Below are 17,882 nucleotides of genomic sequence, written 5' to 3' on the forward strand. Positions count from 1 at the left end.
AATCAACTGTTTCAGCGCTATTTATCACTAATTTGTCAATCCACTGATGCTCATGTTTACATCTACACTTTTGTAGCGTTTCATATTTCTTTTACTTGTATGTTAAATTGTTTTCCTGTCTCAAACCAAAGTGATAATAATCTCTACTTGTTTGAACAGCCTTACCTCCATCACTGTTCTCAGATATGTACAGTAGATGGCGGAGCTACACTGGGTAAATGCACATTTTCAACACTATATACCTCTTAGTATGGTCTAATGGGGATTTTATTGCACTTAACAGAATCCGTTGCAGGGGGATTGGCTTTTATAAATGGGAATTTATACTGTAAAATGTAAGAATGCTCACACTCTCCTAAATATGTAAATAACCTTTTACTGGTTATTTTTATTTCTCTATATTCAAAGTTGTCATCACCAGCTTCAGGGCCTTTTGGGTTTCTATTGAGTCATTACATTTTACAGGAAACAAAATATTATACAATATTGATTTTTGAAAGCATTTCTAAATTTGTCTATACATACATTTTCTACACTTATACAGTTTTGACTTTCAGTACTTGGTAGTGGGTTGCTGTACGTTCGGAATTACTTCTAGATCCTGTCAATATGCTCAGTGGGTTTGAAATATGTCTATATTCAAGAGGTTTTTTTTTGGGGTTTAGAGGTTCTTACTGGTTACATCATTAAAACTAGTTAAGGGGGTCATTTGCACTTTTGTTGTATCCTACACGACATGTTCTGTGAACGAAAGTCTCAGGGTTAAATAAACAAGAAACAAAACAACAGGAGTCATTGTTAACTTTGTTATTTTTGATTATATATATATATATATATATGTGTGTTAAAATACATCTCTTAGTTAACAGTTCTACATCTTTTAGACCTGTAGAAAAATGACAATGTAACGCTGCTTACACAAAGCTGATCATTTGCTGAAATGATTTGGAAAAAGTCTTAAACATCCAAAGGCCATTAATAATGATATGCAGTATATTTGAAGAGCAGACCAAAAAGGTTTTCTATGTAGCAGAAGTTGCTATTCAAAGTGAATAAATGTAGTCATAACGAACATGAATAATAAAAGAATCTGACAACATTCAAGTCATTTGGAGTGAAAAGTCAAAAGCCTAGGCCAATTGAAATGTAACTAAATCTCTAGAGGCTGATTGGCCTGATTTGCATTTGTGCGGACCGTACCGAGGCTACTGAAATGAAATGCAAAATATCAATCCAAACATTTCAAATGAAATGAAAAGTATGATTCAACAGTTGCCAATCAACAAAATGATCATAAATAATGCATGCAAATATTAGTTAGGAGGAGTGATGTCCCTTTTCACTTCAAAGCACATGTGTAACACAAAGTATGTGTAAATGCTAGTGTTTGCTCATACATAGACTTATTTGTGGTGGTGAAAACAGACATCCATCACAACCAGGATCCACCAAACGGGTGGAACCTCAAAGTGCTACAGTGTGTGTGGGCGCCCGGATAGCTCAGTTGGTAGAGCGGGCGCCTAGACTAGGTAAACCCAGCCCGATCTGCTGGCGATTTGATTTCGCCCTGCAGCTCAGGTTGGAAACCTGTATGTTTATCTATCCTGCTTCCGTTACAAATTTGCGGGAACCAATCACAAACTGGCTCATCCACCTGGCGCGCTATTGGCGGGTTTAACACGATGACGATAGAACCGTCCGATAAAGCGACGGCAAGCTGCTTTTTGTTTACATTCAACATGGCGGCCACCGAAGCACAGCAACCCTTTGATGAAAGTACGTCACCCGGATCGTTGGTCCGATTGGCTGAAGGACTATCCAACTGCGTACAGTCTCATTTGAACTATGCCCGTTGATCACGCCTCTTGTGCAGTAGAAAATACAGAGCAGACTCCCCAGACTAATGTTCAATCTTTAAAGATTGAGCTTGGTCTGGTGATAGCCAGACTAGCAGGCGTCCATATATAGAGGTTTACTCCTCGACGGGCCCGGGTTCGACTCCGACCTGCGGCCCTTTGCTGCATGTCATTCACCCCTCTCTCTCCCCTTTCATGTCTTCAGCTGTCCTGTCAAAATAAAGGCCGAAAATGCCCCCAAAAAAATAATCTTTAAAGTGCTACAATGTGTGTGCGTGCGTTCACACAACTCTCAGCCTGCCTTCACCACAAATAACCCGCAGAACTGAAAAAACACTACGTATTCCCAACCAAAACAGACAAGTAATACATGTGAGACAAAGTAAAGGTACAGTACACAGAAGTGAATATAAAACCTGTAAAAAAAAAAAAAGAAAGAAAAACACCAAGTCATGGCTATTTAGATAATTCTGCAAATATTAAAAGGACAAATGTGCTCCATGAAACAGAAACATACCTGAAAAACAGTAAGGACCTGAAATGTACAGTACACAAAATGAGTAATAGTTTATATTCAGACAACACAAAGGGGGTGGGAAACTGCCACACAGGGCATATGAGAATGTGATAACAGTATTTTGTGTGTGTGTGTGTGTGTGTGTGTGTGTGTGTGTGTGTGTGTGTGTGTGTGTGTGTGGGCTGCACAATTAATCAAATTTTAAATCACGATTTTGGCTTCCCATGATCAAATTCACGTGATCAAGCGATATTTAAAATGCTTTATTCCGTTTGTCACTGCCCGATGTGAGTCGAGTGCAGATGTGAGTCGCGCATGCGTCACTTTGCGACAAGTAGCCTACAAGATGCTAACGGCTTTTTGAGCTAACGCAGTCTATGAGCTAACGTTAGCAATCAAACAATCATAGATAGCTAAAACATTTTTGAAATGACTGCTGCTGCTGGCTACAAGTTAGCAATCAAACACAATAAAGGCTGTCACTTAATGGCGTTTTGAGCTAACGTTAGCAACCAAACCGTCATAGATAGCTACAACGTTTTTGAAATGATTACCATCTTCTGTTATTGTATGTAAAGAGAAACGTTTATTATTTTATAGATTTCACAAATTTCAGTATGACACGTTATGCCGTAAACAGTTTAAATCTGAGCATGCGCGACTCACATCTGCACTCGACTCACATCGGGCAGTGACACCGTTCATAGAACGCTCTGTATCAAAGTGTTTTTTTTTCCAAAGCTCCGTAAACCACTCTCTGATCACGTGCCTCCATGAGCCAATCAGAGTTGTCCCTGCAACGCACAGCTTAGTTTAGATGTAGACAGTTGTCACTGCCCGATGTGAGTCGAGTGCAGACGTGAGTTGCGCATGCGTCACTTTGTGACAAGTAGCCTACAAGATGCTAACGGCTTTTTGAGCTAACGCACAGTCTATGAGCTAACGTTAGCAATCAAACAATCATAGATAACTAAAACGTTTTTGAAATGACTGCTGCTGCAGGCTACGAGTTAGCAGTCAAACACAACAAAGGCTTTCACTTGAATGGCGTTTTGAGCTAACGTTAGCAATCAAACAATCATAGATAGCTAAAACGTTTTTTGAAATGATTTCCATCTTCTGTTATTGTATGTAAAGAGAAAAGTTTATTATTTTATGGATTTCACAAATTTCAGTATGACACGTTATGCCGTAAACCGTTTAAATCTGAGCATGCGCGACTCACATCTGCACTCGACTCACATCGGGCAGTGACAACAGTCTCAGAGGACAGAGTAACGTGAGGAAAATTCCACAACAGATAGTAGTCGGTCATAAGTTGTCACGAGGTTTACCAGTTTACCAGTAAACGTAACATTTTGTCCCGTCTGTGTTGTTTTTCAGACAACAGCAGTGACCAGTGCTAGTTTGAGTCTTTTAGCTCATAGCTTTAGCGACAGACTGTTGTACGTCCTGCTGTTGGAATCCTCTACAATGAAATACAGTCACACTACACTGTTTAGCTGTCAGCGTTTTAGCTTAGTGTTTAATCCAGTTACTACTGTAGCTAATGGTAGGCTAACGTTAGCTGCTGTGTAACGTGTTATTAGTGTTTACTAGCGGGACATGCAGCGATGTTTCTGTTGCCTCTAACGTCTGTTTTGGAGCATCAGAGCAACGCAGACATTTAAGTGGCACCGTAACCCGCGTTTCTATTTCATCCGGATTTTAACATGCGCCGTTATGAACAGAAAATTGCGTTGCCTGTATCTTTTCACGGCAAACGCGCATGTTTGGAAAGCGGTCGCACAACAGCTGAAATGGCATACTCCTTCATGGTATCCTTCAACAAAGGAGGAATGTAGCACAATATGGATGCATTGGCAGGAATGTAGCACTATATGGATGTATTGGCAGGAATGTAGCACAATATGGATGTGAAAGCAGTTATAATTAGCCTATGTGACAATAAAATTTGTTTTGGTTAAAATCAACAAATAATCGTGATAATTAATTCAGGGCTTGACATTAACTTTTTGAGGCACTTGTCCTTTGGACATGTACATTTACGTTTCACAAAAGTCACTTGTCCGGGTAAAGGTTTATCATTTTATAAAAAAATTGTGTTTTGCTAATGCAGAATTAGAACAAACCGTTGAAAGCATCCAAACACTATCACCATTAATAAAATTCAGTTTAAACAGTAGAAACAAACGTGTCCCAAGAATAGATTTCCCCTTCAACAAGAAAAAAAGGATCTCCAGACTCCATAATACAAAGTAATACTTTGCACGCCGGTGTGCAAAAGTTAATATATTGAGATTCTAAGTCAATATTTTAAAATTTCTCATTACTTTCAGATTCCTAGTGAATATTCTGAGTTACTAAGTCAATATATTGAGATACTAAGTCAATATTTTTGAGATATTAAGTCAATATATTGAGATACTAAGTTATTGAGATTCTAAGTGAATATTTTAAAGTTTCTCATTACTTTCAGATTCCTAGTCAATATTCTAAGTTAATCAGTCAATATATTGAGATACTAAGTCGATACTTTGAGATATTGAGTCAACATATTGAGATTGTAAGTCAATATTTTAAATGTTCTCATTGCTTTGAGATTCTTAGTCAATATTTTGAGGTAAGTCAATATATTGAGATACTAAGCCAATATATTGAGATTGTAAGTCAATATTTTAAATTTTCTCATTACTTTGAGATTCTTAGTTTATATTCTGAGATACTGTCAATATATTGAGATACTAAGTCAATATTGTATGTATATGTATGTATTGTAATATACAATTTTGTAGACATAACAATGGATTTTGCCACTAAATGTTGGTGTTAACTTTTTATTTATTTTTATACAATTTCACTTTCTAGCCGGCAGAGGCTGATTTACCTAGGGATCCTTTAAAAGGTGTAGCTACTTTACAGTTGATTATTAGCTGATATTTAATCCGGCAAGTCGTGGAGCTGAGGTTTTACAATAACTGACGGACAAACGATCAGTGGAGTAGTAACGTTACGAGGCAGAGAGCCAGTTGCTAAATGAGTCAAATTAACTTTAATTACCTCCCAAAACCTCCCAAACCGTACATCGCACATAAAAAATACACATATCCACGTGTTCCCTGAATTCGGCTGAATCTCCTAATATAGGCCACGCCCATTTCCACGTAGACTTTTATGCGTGAAAAAAATTGTGATTTATCGTAAACCTACTTTTTCTAACTCCTCCTAGACCAGGGGTCGGCAACCCGCGGCTCCGGAGTCGCATGCGGCTCGTTCATCCCTCTGATGCGGCTCCCTGTGGCTTTTGAAAATAATTAATGAATAATTAATTAAAATTTATTTTACTTTTACTTGTTTTTAAAATGTAATTCTAAATCTGAAGATTATGGTGATCTTGTAACATCTAAATAATGTATTATTGTAATTTGTAACACAAAAACGTGTTAAAATTTTTTGTCGCTATTAATATGCGTCACAACCGCCAATGTGCGTCACCCGCCAGCGCGCAATTTCTTGAACTTTTCTAACCCCAGGCAGGCCAATTCATATATATATATATATATATATATATATGTGTGTGTGTCTATGAGCCAACTATGGATAATGGATAATTCTAAGTGTTTGAAGAAAACAGAACGTTCAATGCTACGTGGGCAGATTCATATGCTTTCACTGCTGACGAGACTGGTTTACCAGTATGCTTAATATGTAATGAAAAACTAGCAAACAACAAAAAGTCAAATGTCGCAAGACGTTTCCAGAATAAACACGCAGCCTTTGCTCAAAAATATCCGGATGGAGAAGAGAGAAAAAAAAGCCGTTTCGGAACTGATGCGGAAGGTTGATCTGAGCAAAAATCACTTCAAGAAGTGGATGAAGTCTGCAAATTCAAGTACATATGCTAGTTTTGTAGCCGCTCAGGAAATAGTCAGGCACGGGAAGCCATTCACAGATGGAGAATATATAAAAGAATCTTTCATTAAGATGTCGGAACATCTATTCACGGACTTTAAAAACAAGAGTGAAATTGTGCAGAAAATCAGGGATATGCCCCTCTCTGCAAAGACTGTCAAAGACAGAACCATAAAAATGGCAGAAGACATCACCAGACAGCAAATTAAAGACATCAATTCAGCTGTGGCCTACTCAATTGCCTGCGATGAATCTAAAGACAAAGGTGATGTTGAACAAATAGCGCTGTTCTGCCGGTATGTAAACTCTGCTGGGCCACAGGAAGAAATGATTGAGTTGATACCGCTAAAAGACCAAACACGGGGGAGGACATCTGTGAGGCTGTCTTGAATTGTTTAAGAGCCAAAGGAATAAACACCACCCATCTGCTGTCAGTGGCTACTGATGGGGCACCAAGTATGACAGGAGCGCATAAGGGCTTTGTGGCTTTACTGCAGAAGTCGCTGGACAGAAAGCTGCTGACTTTTCACTGCATCCTGCACCAAGAGGCACTGTGTGCTCAAACATTTCCTCCGGAATGCACAGAAGTAATGAATGTTGTCATTCAGATTGTCAATAAAATAATGGCAAAAGGTTAAAATCACCGTCAGTTCCATTCGTTACTGGACGAGCTGGAAAGCACATATTCTGATCTCCTGCTGCATAACGAAGTCCGGTGGCTGTCCAGAGGGGAGGTGCTGAAACGCTTTGCCGCGTGTCTGGAAGAAGTGAAAACTTTCCTGGGCAGCAAAGGGCTCACATTTCCTGAGCTGGAACAGCCAGAGTGGCTGGAAAAGCTACACTTCATGGTAGACATGACAGCGCATTTGAACACGTTGAACACAGCTCTTCAGGGGAAAGGACGCACAGCCCTGCATATGTTGGAGGAGGTTTTGGCATTCGAGCGCAAGTTGACAGTGCTTGCCAGAGATTTACAGAAAGGTACACTGTCACACTTCCCCAATTTGAGAGAGTTCAAAGAAGCTCACATGATAAATTCAGAGTATTTACATTCTGCAATCATCGCAATGCAAACATTGTTTGGGAAACGATTCTGTGAGTTCAGAGAGGAAAAAAACCACATTATCCTTCCCTGTCACTCCCCTAAGCCTTGATCCATCCCTGCTGAATACGACTGCATTGGCAGGTGTGAGTCAACCTGATCTTGAGATAGAACTGGCCGACATAGCAGACAAAGACATATGGGTGTCCAAGTTTAAACGCTTGACAGAAGACCATGAATCATAAATACAAGAAGGACTAAAATAGACATTGAGTATTTTACTTGAAAGTAACCTTCAACCCAACGTCTTTTTTTCGGAGTTCAAAATGTTTTTGTTGCATGCAGAAATGTAATTTCGTTTTCTCTGCAGTAGTTCATTGATCTCATAAATGCAACACATTATAGTTTGTTTATGCATAGCATAAAGGCAAAAAACAACGTTATATGCAGTGTTATTTCATTTTAAATGTCAAAAGGGTTTTGTGGCTCCCAGTGTTTTCTTTACTGTGGGAAACGGGTCCAAATGGCTCTTTGAGTGGTAAAGGTTGCCGACCCCTATCCTAGACCGTGTGACCGATCTGCACGAAACTTGGTACGTAGCATCTCCAGACCGACCTGACAAAAAGTTATCAAAAGAATTTTTATTGGATAAAAATTGCGCAAATTACGCACGACCAAATTTGTGTAGCTAGCTACGAAAACACAAACTTTGCCATATCTCGGCCAAAATTAATGCTATCAACCTGAAACTTAGATTCCTGTTTGCCATGACCCTCTGGGGCTCCCCACCATTTTTTTAATGAAAATTGGCCACTAGGGTGCGCTACAAGTCCCAAAAGTTTATATCTCATTAAAGGCTCATCCAATTTTACGAAGTTTTGAGGGTACCATCTATGGCCACTCCTGAGGCCACACCTACAGGGGGGTACTGATTTGTCAATGTGGGCGTGGCCTATGGGACCCAGGTTTGGATTCACCGTTTACACTAATGTGAGCAACTTCAAATTTACAGTGTAGATGTAGAATAGATCATGGACCTCACATACCAGATATTTCACACATGGACCACTAGGTGGCGCTATAATGATGTCAAACGTATTTTTGCCTATAACTCCGACATTACACATCGCACATTAGAAAACCTTACATCCACGTGTTCCTTAAATCAAGCTGAATCACATGATATAGGCCACGCCCTAAGAAGTTATTTCGCAATTTCATGCAATGTGCAAAACCATCTTTTTCGAACTCCTCCTAGGCTGTGCGACCGATCTCCACGAAACCTGGTACGTAACATCTCCAGATGGACCTGATGAAAAGTTATCAAAAGAATTTTGCTATGTTAAAGTATGCGCAATTTACAACCAAACTAATTTTCGTAGCTAGCCACAAAACACAAACTTAAGCATATATTGGCCAAATTAATAGGTATTGGATCAAAACTTGGTAGTATTGTTCGACATCCCACGCCGAGCCTCTGTACCAAACTTTGTGAAGATCGGCTGTTAGGGGGCGCTATAATGAACGTAGACGCGTTTTGGCAAATATGTCAATGCATTTAAATGGGACATTTGCAATAGCAATATCTCTGCCGCAGTAAATGCTATCATCACAAAACTTGAGATCATTGTTCTACATGCCACTCTGCGGCTCTATACCAGATTTGGTGATGATCTGCCTTTAGGAGGCACTATAATTTAGGTAGAAGCGTTTTGGCCTTTTACTCAATGAATGGGAAATTTGCTATTGCATTTCACTACAGACTTTGGAGCTCGCACTTAGTGAAATTTCCTGACTTTTGCCTCGCCGCCGTCGTGCTTTGGGTTCTCCTTTAGCGCGCTCCGCTTTTGTGGGCTCTTAGCATAGTCAGGGGCGAATTGCGCCAGGGGGGACTGGCGCCGGGGAGGCTTGGACCCTGTCATAACTGCTTATGGTTCTAGTTTTGTTTTGAGTTTTAACTTGTCCAGTGGGGCAAGTAAATTTCTCTTCCACTTGCCCTACAAAAAATCCACTTGTCCCAGACAAGCCTTAATGTTGAGCCCTGATTAATCGTGATCAATATATTGATCAAAATAATCGTGATTATCATTTTGGCCATAATCATGCAGCCCTAGTGTGTGTGTGTATGTATGTATGTATGTATGTATGTATATATATATACATACATGCACAGGCAGTATGTGCTACTAAATGTACATTAATGAAGACATCAGAAGACAGAGAAGAGAGCGCCAAGTGTCAAACCAGTTGCTGTTCCAGCGAGGATGCCCCAAGGCACATCTCCTCTGTCTTCATGCTGGGGTTCATGAATAACAACACGGTTCACTCCAGGAGTGGTGTACCCACCTAGAAAAAACAACAGCAACATGGTGGCTCATTTTAGTTTGCAATTATGGAATTTAAACGTTGTTTACTTCTGCACATATGCTGAGAAATGTGCAGTTACTTACCTTGCCCATCAGCAGAGTAAACAATCTGTGTAGCATGTGGTGGAGGTTCAACATATTCTCCATACGGTCCCAGGACATAACCCTGCTGAAACAAAAAAGGCTATAAAAGACACAGTTGATACTTTGTGGGATGCCAGTACGAGCCCTTAACATTTCCTAATGGCCCTGACACACCAACCCGATAATCGGCCGACGGACAGTCTGGCGAGGTCAGTCGAGTCTGTTCAGTGTGTCCCGTGCCGTCGTCCGTCGGAGGAGCTGTCGGCCTTTATTTTGGCCAACCTGACTTGCTGGGTCGGAGGTTGGACAGTCGGACTCACTCCACCAATCTGAATGGTGGAGCGCTAACCCAGAAATGACGAGCGGGATGAGCGTGACTAACGCCTCTCAAAATCTGACGAAAATCTTTTAAACTGACCTTGGTCGATCTGAAATGAAGAAAGATTCAGAAACTGCACGGCCTATTTCTCTCTTAAAATGTTTTCAGAAACACGTTTCAGTGAACTATTTTCGTAAAATACAAGATCGTATTTCGAACAAGCTGCCATTACTATCGGCTGGAGAAGCCAGACCCACGTGACGCGTTGTCATTTCCGGTTTAAATTTTTTGTATCACATCTCGCGCATGCGCAAAATGTACGCTCAAGACAGTGTCGCTTCGGTGTGTTCCAAGGCACTTTTTGGACCTCGGGGAGCCGACTGATCAGTCCGACTGCCTTTTCTGCTGACGGTCAGCCGTTGGGTTGGTGTGTCAGGGGCTTTAGAGTCATTCGATTCAGTGTTGATTTCAATAATAGTGCTTAGTGGAGCTTTTCAACACTTCCATTACTACACCAGTAGATGGTAGCAGACATCAACTTACTTGTGTGTTGTTTTCATTAGATTTTCCTTCAAAAAGGATCTTGTCAGACCAAGCCAAATTGTGTAGTAGAATATATACAGTACAGCAGCGCAAAGTATGAAGGCAGTATAATCATATTGTACATAATAAAACAATGTTTGACAAATGTATTGAGGTAAAGAAGAGCGTTGTAGCCTGAAATGCACAGGTACATTGACAATATTTTTTTTTTTAAACTACACTTTTAACAAATTCATATGCATACTGTTTATGCCTTTTAACTGAGGTGGTGGAGCATATTCTGAGTAGGGGGGAGGATCTTAGAGAACAGGTCTCAATTTGTTAAGCTGAACTCAAAAAGTTTCTTTTCACCATTTATACTGCAGCCTACCGTCCACAGCAGGCAAGTTGTTAAATTTGCTGACGACACGGCGCTCATTGGGTTAAAATGATGACTATAGTCACTATCAGAATGAGATAAAAGCTTTTGTTGATTATTGCGACACTCATTTCCTAGAACTCACCGTTAAGAAAACTAAAGAATTAGTCATTGATAGGAGAAATAAGATGACAGCTGAGGCAGTGGACATCAAAGGTCCAGTAGCAGAAAGGGTGAACACATACAAGTATTTAGGCATTGGTTTTAATGATAGGCTAACATGGTCTGATCATGTTGACTTATTGATGAAAAAATTAAGTCCACGTGTATATTGTATGAGGAACTTACAGTCTTTTAAGGTGAATACCATAGACTTAATATTAATGGACAGAGCATGTGTGACGTCACCCATTGGTTTGTGGAGATCTGCTATGAGTCGTTGAGTTTGCCGTTACGGGCGCAGCCATCCTGGTTGCGGATGTGACGATTTTAGACGAGAGGGAGGAGTGAGGGAGGAGCTGCTTACACTCTACGTTACGTTACACACTTTCACTGGCAATCACATCACAGCCACGCCCTAAAACACCCCCTGCTTTATCGCCGATTTTAAAATCAACGAGACCATAATTCAAAAAAAGAACATCATTCTGTGTTGCAGAAGACTTAAAACTAGCGATTGAGACCATAAACTCATTATGAAAAGGTTTACTGAGGTAATAAATCAAGTGAGAAGTGGGTCACTTTTTCATACGTGTCGCCCCCTGCTGGAATTCAGGTTTAAGGCACTTCCGCATTTGCAGCACTTTGCTGAAACAGATGCATTCTCCATTAATATTAACAGTCTATGGTGAATACTGATGTGGTGAGAATGTTTTTTTATGTCAGTGATATGTAGTGTTTGGAGTTACTGTGTGGTGGGTCGGGGTGGGAATGCTGGGGCAACTGAGAAGGCCAGGATTGATAGAGTGACTAAAAGGGCTGGAAAAATGGGGGGAGAGTTAAATACAGTGGATAAAGTATATGATGACCGCCTGGCAAAAATTACACAGAAAATAACGAGGGACCCCGGTCACCCTCTTCATGGTAATTTGACTGGTAGGGTTATGGAACGCAGTGGTAGGCTAAAAGCCATTTTATGGTTCTGCACAGGCTCCACGCAGAGCTTTCTCCGTAGCCTACGTGAGTGGCCTGATGTTTATACTTGTGCGCTGGTGTGTGCGTCGAGCCGGCGTGTGTGTGTGTGTGTGTGTGTGTGTGTGTGTGTGGGGAGTGTGTAGAGCGAGGGAGAAGTGAGAGAGTGACGGTGATTAGCTTTGAAGCGAGTATCGACTACAGAGTCATAGTGAGAGAAACAAAGTGTCTCCCCTGTGTTTTCTGACCAATGTGGGAAATGTGTATAAGGAAAAGTTAACCCTCTCCTTGATTTCATGTTGTTTATGGAGAAGGAGAACCCGGAATTGAGTCGGGGGGAAATGCAACGCTACCCAGCCACAGCCGAGCGACGTGCGTCACTGGGACGTGTAGTTACATACTTCGAGAGGTGCACGTCAGGCTACGGCGTAGGGTCCGCCGTAGACGCAGAGGGGTCTGCGGGGGTACGCCGTCGATTCTACGCAGAAGCATAAAAAGGCCTTAAGGCCTCCTGTGACACGAACTAAGCGGTATGGTCTCTCTTTTATACCTCAGACTATCAGACAGCACAACAAGCACTTTAAAAGTAATTTTTTTTATAATTTCTGTACTGTATTTATGTATTGTATTTGTATTTATTGTATTGTATTTATGCTCTCTTTTTATGGGCATTAAGGTGGGTATGAGCACTGCAATTTCCATTTTTATGGATGAAATAAACTTGACTTGACCAGATGCTATCACTTCTTGTGCAAAGCCGATCTGAGGTGTAGCGACCACCTTAAATAAAAAATGTTTAAAAACACTACAAATGAGGCCACCTCACCTGAAAGCAGAGAACGAACACCCAACAAAACTGAGCTACATGACGTTTGGACGAATGGAAACAGAAAGTGAATTCTGACAAACGCTCAAAAAGACAATTTATTCTACTGCACTGACATTACCATCATAGAGGTATAATGAAAAACAAACAATATTAGAGTTGTTTCACACAGCCAGTTTCATCTTAGATCATGGAAATAATATTTTTCTAGTTTTAAGTAAAATTAATAGGACATTAAAATAGACAGGCTGGTTTTACAACAACTTCCTATTCTTATTTTGGTATCAAGTCCAAATTTAAGTCATTTAAGATGTAGCAGAAACTCACCGCATTAATTCTGGCATCCTGAAGTACCATGGTCCATGCCCTGCAACACAAAGTGGGAACACTTATTTTAACTTAGACATTAAATAATGTCTAATCTGGAAATATGAACCCAGAACTGAAACATTCAACTTCACCAACACAGAAACAAAAAGAGAGCAGCCAAAATAATGACTCAGCATGTACGTGTTGTCTTACAGAGCATCATATGCGCTGTCTGCACACAGGCTGATGACCCGTCCATCTCTGCACACTATCTGAAGGAAGGCATCACGCATCTTCCCCTCCGGAGGGTTCAGCTCTGGGTATGAGAAGCAATACAGCAGGATAAATAGAGGTGACATGTTTCAAAATATGAACAAAAGCTGGTTTAACACTCTTAAGGTGTGGACACACAGAGTCAACGGCCAAACGTCGGCAGAAAAGGCAGTTGGGCTGATCAGTCTCCCCAAATTGGTCAAAAAAGTGCCTCGGAACACACCAAAGCGACGAAACATAATACGTCTCCATAACAGCAGGCGGCGCTAATCTGTATTGTCGCCCAAAAATGAAAACCGGCAGCTGGTTGGGCGAACGCGTCACATGGGTCCGACTTCTCTGGAAATTCAAAGACAGACTGTCATGGCGGCTTGTTCAGAATACAATCTCATATTGTACTAAAATAGTTCACCGAAAGGTGTTTCTGAAAACATTTTAAGTGAGAAATAGGTCGTGCAGTTGCTGAATCTGTCTTCATTTCAGATCGACAAAGGTCAGTTTAAAAGATTTTCATCAGATTTTGAGAGACTCTAGTCACGCTCATCCCGCTCCCCGTTTCTGGGTTAGCACTCTACCAATCAGATGGGTCATTTGAGTCAGACTGCCGGCAGTGGCCGCCCCCCTGATGTTGCGATATGATTCACGATATTGGAGGGAATGATACATTTTTTGGATCATCATTCTCATTTTCATTGAAACACAAATAAAAATGTACTGTAGTCATGTAGTGTGATTTTTGCAAGAATCTGTACCAAACAAAGATGTTTTCCTTTAGTTTGTAGGATAGGATTTGTAGGCCCAGGGGCCTGTTGCACAAAACCAGGATAAGGGATAAAGCCGGGATATTCAGGTTATCCTGGATGAATTTAGCTTTGATTTGGTTGCACAAAAGCAGGTTGAGTTAAACCCAGCCAAGTAACCATGGAGATGTATTCTTTGCAGCTAGCCTGCTCCAGAGCAGGCTAACAGCCAGGCTAAGATTAATCCTGGAGTCTGATGTGTTAAATCAGCTGCTGCTCTGATGATAAATAAACGTGTTTAACAGTTATTCCGTTGTCTTCTGAATGTGTTCCGCTTTATTTTTATGAACATCTATTACTTGTCACTATTACTGTCTCGAGTTTGATTTAAATCGTACTATTGCAGTTCTTTACATGGTAAGAAATGGTTGCACATGCACCGGAGATAAAGTGGGACGATACGGAGGAAATGGGCTTTTCCTCCGCTGCTCTCCCCGTGAAATGTGCCCCGTGCAACATGGAGAGGCGGGGGGAGGCAGGGGGATCCTCCCACACCGTGCAGCGGACTCTAAAGGAGACTTTTAGCGTCAATAACGACGACAATGGCATCTGACCAAACGTCCTTATTTTACGAGATGGGAGTGAGAATGTGTTGCCACAAAGCTTCTTAAGCATTTTATTTTGGTGCTGTCACTTGTCATCTTGGAGCTTGGGAGTGAGAAAAAAAATATGAATTATAGGCTACATTGTTTTACAGATATGCTTACAGTGTGTATTGAAGTCACTTACTTCTTTTTCTAGTTTTTGTCCGGTCATGTTTGTTCTGTATGAACATTAATTGTAGAAAGATATTTAGAATAAGACATAGCTTATAGAGATTGGTGCATATGGTAGTAAAACATATTCTCTCATTATGAATAAGGGTTGGAAATTAAGCCTGGTCCTTAGGGTAAATTTCCCGACGAACATTAATTTCCTCTGCTCACTTTTAAGGCAAAATAGGCTAAATAATAAAACATTTTATTGATATAGTGCTTTACAGGCTACTCAAAGACACTTTAGTGTAAAACCAGCACATTTAGCACATAAAAACAGATACAGCAATAAAACCAACACATAAAACAAGCATATTAAAAGCAATTAAAACAGAATGTACAACTTTGTAAAAACGTGGAGTGACTAAGTAGATTTTTTTTAAATCCATACGGATTCAGTCGGTCTGCTATTGTGTGTCGGGCTTTTTCTCTCTGTTTGATAACAGCCGTATTTCCCTTTTTGCATATTATATAGCCTAGTATATATATTATATGTTTCACCTCCTCATAATTTTCCATTAAAAGCTGCTGCTCAGCGGGTGAAACATATGCCGCACACGTCTTCTCCATTTCTGCATCAGTAAATCTGTGATCGATACCGTGGTCTATTTAAGAAAGCCGTGGATGTGCACTTATCCCAGCTATCTACACCTGGCTTGACATAGCTTCACCTTCTCATCCTGGCTCGGCAAACGTGCAACCGATTAAGCCGCGATGAGCGGACCACACTAAGTCAAGCTGCGCTTTTTCAGTTATCCTGGATTTCTTCATTCTACTTTTGTGCAACAGGCCCCTGGACGTCTCTGCAACCCCACAATACTTCATTCAGAATGGTTAGACACATATTTGGCCTTTAACAAATATTGCGCCGCCCCTGCGATTTGGATATTGCACTAGTTCATATTGCGATTTCGATAAAATTGCGATTAATTGTGCAGCCCTAGTTCAAAGGTTGTTTTAGTCGTGCAACAGAAAACTCAGATTGGACAGATAGTCTAGCTAGCTGTCTGGATTTACCCTGCAGAGATCTGAGGAGCAGTTAACCATAGTCCTCACAAATCCACTGGAGTTTAAAATGCCAACACAGAAAGCGGAAGGTGACAAACATCCGGCAGAAATGAGGGACATCTGGCAGAACCTCCGGCGGCACCGGAGCAATCCCGGAAATCAAACGTCGTTGATATAGACTTATGACATCCTCATGCAACAGATGACCAGTACCTTGACATGCATAAAAGTTGCGGATGTCAATGCAGTCGTCCCTCATGTCGATGTCATCCTCCATGTCACGCCGTTGCTGATTATTATAGAACACAAGCCATCCATCAACCCACAAATCAAACCAGTTTCTTTTCCACCGATGCAGTATGGTACCTTTAATGAAAATATAGCACAGTCAAGTTCAATCCAAACTCAATTCATTAATACAGGATATCATACCAAATGTCACAGCATCTTCAAACAGCATAAAATCAGTATTACTTTAAATCCATGTGGTAAACTGGTAAAGACTGTCTAGCTACTCACTTTGTCGATGGAGCCAACCACTCTTTACCATAGCCATCTTAGGCAGGCAACACCTTAAACAATAAAATAGACACACATCAGTCAGAATCTGTCACTATAATGACACAGGCTAAGGGCTGGCGACTGGGCGTGGCATAGCCTAACAAAACCTCGTGAACTAAACAGAAAAATCTAGAAATAAGTACGCACACTGGTCTTCTTTGCAGACGGCTGAATTTATTGATTTACAGTTTAAGATATAAAGCCAATGGCGAGGTTTCACCTATGGTTATGATTTTGCAACTTAACATGAGCTCATGCATGAACAGAAACGTTTGACACCATATTATGGACATAAACTAACGTTAGATAATTGTCAGTGCCAGAACTGTCAATTTTTGTTCAAGCAAAAAAAAAAAAACGACTATAGTCGTTCAGACATTTTGGTTCTCGTGGAACTTTTAGCTAACAAAATGGTAACAGATGGCTTCAAATAACAATAGGCCAGTTGTGAATATGTCATCTCATTTCTTATTAATACAAGTTGGACTAGAAAGATAAGGTTAATGTTCAATACTGGTCATATAACGTGAAGCACAATAACCCCGTAATCACTCAAAGCAACTGATATGTTTGTCTAATAACGCAGTCGAAGTTAGCTAGCGTAACGTTGCATGTCCTGAATGTTAATAGTTAGCTAAAAAACCAACACCTTACACACCTTACAAACGAGGATACCAGTACATGTATTGGTAAAGGCAGAGGGTAATTGTGTTACTTACTTGATTATTTGTATGTTTTATGAAAAAGAGTAAGTCTTTCGTTAGGATAGAGCAAACACGGAACGTGAGATGTACAAAAAAAAGATGATGCACTAGTTGGAGTCCAACAGCCTGACCAATAAACCGAGTGGACACCGTTGCTCTTAGCCCCGCCCGCGTAGCATCTTCGCATACGTCCAGTCTCTTTGGAGAGGGGGGCGTTTGTTTTGAATGACGTAACATATCAGCTGTTAAACGAGGGCGCGCTCGTTCGTTATTCCCTCTGCTAGACATTAATCAGAATACATCATTAAAACTAGTTAAGGGGGTCATTTGCACTTTTGTTGTATCCTACACGACATGTTCTGTGAACGAAAGTCTCAGGGTTAAATAAACAAGAAACAAAACAACAGGAGTCATTATTAACTTTATTTTTGATTATTTATATATATATATATATATATATATATATATATATGTTAAAATACATCTCTTAGTTAACAGTTCTACATCTTTTAGACCTG

At 40.4% G+C, this 17,882-nt stretch overlaps 1 protein-coding gene and 1 long non-coding RNA gene across 3 annotated transcripts; one reads left to right on the forward strand and one right to left on the reverse strand.

Annotated features, from left to right (window-relative positions):
• The first annotated feature begins 4,931 nt into the window (after positions 1-4,931).
• LOC116058933 lies at positions 4,932-15,030 on the forward strand. The gene is made up of 3 exons (XR_004107153.2): positions 4,932-4,943; positions 9,662-9,665; positions 14,722-15,030. It is a non-coding gene; the product is annotated as an uncharacterized LOC116058933 (long non-coding RNA).
• On the reverse strand, positions 9,481-17,605 carry LOC116058929 (pleckstrin homology domain-containing family B member 2-like). 2 transcript variants are annotated; one of them, XM_031311900.2, is made up of 8 exons: positions 17,380-17,605; positions 16,619-16,671; positions 16,313-16,465; positions 13,477-13,579; positions 13,282-13,321; positions 12,860-12,908; positions 10,866-10,937; positions 10,541-10,823 (listed from the first exon to the last, which is right to left on the reverse strand). In XM_031311900.2, the coding sequence occupies exons 2-8, from the start codon at positions 16,653-16,655 to the stop codon at positions 10,636-10,638; spliced, it is 642 nt and encodes a 213-aa protein (XP_031167760.1). In that variant the 5' UTR covers positions 16,656-16,671; positions 17,380-17,605; the 3' UTR covers positions 10,541-10,635. The 2 variants fall into 2 exon arrangements, with proteins under 2 accessions (XP_031167761.1, XP_031167760.1); XM_031311901.2 differs by lacking the exons at positions 10,541-10,823; positions 10,866-10,937; positions 12,860-12,908 and adding exons at positions 9,481-9,673; positions 9,778-9,862.
• Between the last annotated feature and the right edge of the window lie 277 nt (positions 17,606-17,882).

The sequence above is a fragment of the Sander lucioperca genome, chromosome 11 (genome assembly GCF_008315115.2).
Source record: "Sander lucioperca isolate FBNREF2018 chromosome 11, SLUC_FBN_1.2, whole genome shotgun sequence".
Taxonomy (NCBI): domain Eukaryota; kingdom Metazoa; phylum Chordata; class Actinopteri; order Perciformes; family Percidae; genus Sander; species Sander lucioperca.

Bases quoted from the DNA above. Each gene is read 5' to 3' on its own strand.
- LOC116058929 (XM_031311900.2), bottom strand. From the start codon at position 16,655: ATGGCTATGGTAAAGAGTGGTTGGCTCCATCGACAAA. The intron at 12,909-13,281 runs GTGAGTTTCTGC...TTTTTATTTAAG, and splicing joins AGGATGCCAGAATTAATGCG to GTGGTCGCTACACCTCAGAT. The intron at 10,938-12,859 runs GTCAAGTCAAGT...CTGTTCTCTAAG, and splicing joins ACAAGAAGTGATAGCATCTG to ATCCTCCCCCCTACTCAGAA.